The sequence below is a fragment of the Arvicola amphibius genome, chromosome 1 (genome assembly GCF_903992535.2).
Source record: "Arvicola amphibius chromosome 1, mArvAmp1.2, whole genome shotgun sequence".
NCBI classification, from domain to species: domain Eukaryota; kingdom Metazoa; phylum Chordata; class Mammalia; order Rodentia; family Cricetidae; genus Arvicola; species Arvicola amphibius.
The window spans coordinates 106564302-106567806 of record NC_052047.1 but is presented as its reverse complement, the minus strand read 5'-3'; the positions used below and the strand labels follow the sequence as shown (position 1 = coordinate 106567806).

Below are 3505 nucleotides of genomic sequence, written 5' to 3'. Positions count from 1 at the left end.
TACACACGCAAAACCCTGCAGCCAGCCTGACTGTACTTGCCTTAGCAAAGTATTATTATATATTATATTATATTTAATATTCTATTTGACCATTTATTGAGAATGAACCACTTACAGTTTGCTCCATGATACCCTGTACTAAAATGTTCCATGAGCTCTCACATGGATCAGTGTATTGTGGTCTCCAAAGTGCTTTTACATGCATTATCATAAGCAGTTTGCTCAACACTGTTAGATATTAACAGATATCATTATTTTATTCCATAATGGATAATTGCATTGCCTTTGAGTTACTGAAACTGAGAAATCCTCCCCTGTCTTAGCTTCTCTATCCAAAGCTGCTAATCTGACACTTTAATGTATTTCTACAGTCAGTTTCTTTACACAGGTGCCATTGCTTCCCAGTTCTCACGATTGCTAGATTATCAAACAACTTTGTGACTGTGAGAAAAAATTACAGGCTCCTTCATCCTAAGTAAATATTTAGTGACTTTGTCCCGGAATTCCTTGGTCTTCACACCATAAATAATAGGATTGAGCATTGGAGGCACAAGGAAGTAGAGGTTGCCAAGAATGGTGTGGACATGAGGTGGAATGCCTCTTCCAAAGCGGTGAGTCAGGAAGGAGAAAAGAGAGGGGGTGTAGGAGACAAGCATGACACAGATATGTGTGGTGCAGGTGTTGACTGCTTTGTGGTGAGCCTCCTTGGAAGAGAGATGCATGATAGCTCGTATGATTAGCACATAAGATGAAGCAATAGCTGAGATGTCTATCCCAACCACCAATAAGGCCACGACCAGACCATACATCCTGTTGACTGTGGTATCCACACATACCAACTTCACCACAGCCATGTGTTCACAGTAGGTGGTGGGAATGACTCGACTGGCATGAAAGGGCATACGCTGGAGGAGGATGGGCATGGGGAGGATAAAGAGAATTGCTCGTACCAAGCTCACTAGGCCAATGAGTCCAATGCGACTATTGGAAAGGATGGTAGAATAACGCAAGGGCTTGCAGATAGCCACATAACGGTCAAATGCCATGGTCATCAGGACAGATGACTGCATGGCTGAGATGGAGTGGATGAAGAACAGCTGGACCAAGCAGCCTTCATAGCTTATCTCACTCTGTCCAAACCAGAATATGCAAAGAACCTTAGGAATGGTGGTTGTAGACATCCCCAAGTCTGTGAGAGCCAATAGGAAGAGAAGCAGGAACATGGGCTTGTGCAGGGAGCGCTCGGTGGAGATGGTGAGAAGAATGGTACAGTTCCCCATTACAGTGATGAAGTACATGGAGGAGAAGGGGATGGATATCCATCTGTGCTTGTCTTCCATCCCAGGGATGCCTTGGAGAATGAAGAAAGAAGGGTGGCCAGTGCTGTTACAAGGCGTCATGGTGGTACCCTGGTGAAGTACCTGAAGAGAACAACGAAAAGATACCTGGGTTTAATTTTTCAAGAAACAAAAATCAGATGTTTTAAAAGGGAAAAAGTGGAATATTAAAATCCACAAAACAATCTGAAATGATAATAGTATATGTTACGTAACATGGTGCTATACTGTGGAGTATACCATGAAGTATATATGGAGTGCAGTAATCTGAAATGATAATAGTATATGTTACATAACATGGTACTATACTGTGGAGTGCAGGAACAATGCAGTGTTGATATGACAGTATCAATGTCTGAGAATCTATGCTCTGAGAAATGCTTTTAATAAGGAAAACTATTGATGATTTGTGTTAAAATATTATTAAATGTTGGTGAGTATATGATGAAATTGACACATCATCACTAAGATTCATAGCTAAAAAGCATGTCAGAAAATGAACAAAAATGCAAAAATGAATAAACATTATTTCCAGAAAAATCAGAAAAAAAAATGCAGCAAGAAAAAAATATAGTTTAAGAATACTTCAAATTTTATAGAAAATTCTACATCTGAAAAGTAAAGAATGTCCATTTCTAGCAAATAAGGGAGGTTTTGTGTGTGAGAGAGTTTGGCAATGGAAATGAAGGTGGAAGTAGGCCCTGGGTGACCAGGCAGTGAAGTTCAGTAAACTTGCGTATCAAACCGACTCTCGGGAACATGCTCTTACCTGCATGCGAGGCCATGAGAACCTGGGAAGCTGGTCTCAGCTGTCTCCAGCAAATATTCCGAGGCGCATGTGTGCATGAGTGTGGAGGTTCATGTGTGCATGCGTGTGGAGGTGCATGTGTGCATGCGTGTGGAGGTGCATGTGTGCATGCGTGTGGAGGTGCATGTGTGCATGCGTGTGGAGGTGGATTTTAAGCAGCATCCACACTCATCGCCCTGCATCTCTCCACTCCCTTCTTGGGCACACAGAAGCCGTGACATGCCTCTTTAAGCCACCTAAGCAGAGGCCCCCAAGGTCTCCAGAATTAGCTCCTTGACAACCCCACCTGCAACACAGAACCAGAAGGCACCATAGCTGTTACGGGTAAAATTTACCTGGAGATTGACTGAACTCCCAGAAGACAAAGCTGGTTGATCTCAGGAATTCTGGAAATGCTCAGTCTTGATTGAAGAGAGGGAGATCCAAGTTAACAATGAGTCAGAGTGACTAGTGAAAGAAACCATGAGTGTGTTTGTGTCAGAACATTGTTAGTCTCAAGGGGAAAAAATCTTAACTCTTGCCACAACAAAGATAGATTTGCTGGAGACTATACTAAATAAAATAAGATGGGGAAAAAACTATTTAATGATCTCACTTATATGTAGAATCTGGAGGAAAATATACAGAATTCAGACAGAAAATAACTGATACTTCCTGTGAAGCCAGGTGCAGGGAGGAAGTGGAGGATGTTTACTACAGAGCAGATAGGGCGGATGAGAGCTGCAAAGCTCCAGTTACCAGTGAGAGCTGCAGCTGATACAATGCACTGTGTTCAAGACCTTTCCTGAAGAAGCAGATTATAGCTTCTTGTGACCCTGGAAAGGAACAATGAGAAACTAAGATGATAGGATGGCTTTATTTGTTCCTTACACTATTGGACAAAATCAAAATCACAAAGTCAGAAAACCTCAACAAAAGCTGGACTCGGTCAAACTCTGATAAATCCCTGCTTACAGACAGATCCAGTAGAAAGACGAAAATAGAGATGATTGTCAGGAACATTGAAGCAAGGGCACAGAAAGGAGACTAGAATCGAGTCCCCATGACATCCTTCAATAGAGCAGTGTAGATAGTCTTGACTGTGAATGTGCACCCTCACCATGTACCATAGCAACTATAATTTCCTCAGCAGGAAGTCATGGTTTTCATAATATCCAGAAATCCTGATTTCTGCCATGAATCTCCTGTGTGTTACAGGTGATTCTGACAAGTGACAGAGGCAGGTAGGTGCCAATTGCTGGTAGCAACCAAATGAATCCTTTCTCCTAGCTTTGCTTTCCCACATTTACCTCCTGAAGCCTATCATAACCCTGAAGACAGCTTAAATAGAAAATCCAGTGTCATAGGCCAGAAGACTCTA

At 42.1% G+C, this 3505-nt stretch overlaps 1 protein-coding gene across 1 annotated transcript; it reads right to left on the bottom strand.

Moving 5' to 3' along the window:
- Positions 1 to 425: 425 nt before the first annotated feature.
- On the bottom strand, positions 426 to 2473 carry LOC119820849 (olfactory receptor 52D1-like; the record flags this gene model as incomplete). The annotated part of the gene is made up of 2 exons (XM_038339549.1): positions 426 to 1409; positions 2432 to 2473. Coding segments are annotated over 2 exons (1026 nt in total), but the record flags the coding sequence as incomplete, so codon positions are not given.
- Positions 2474 to 3505: the final 1032 nt, after the last annotated feature.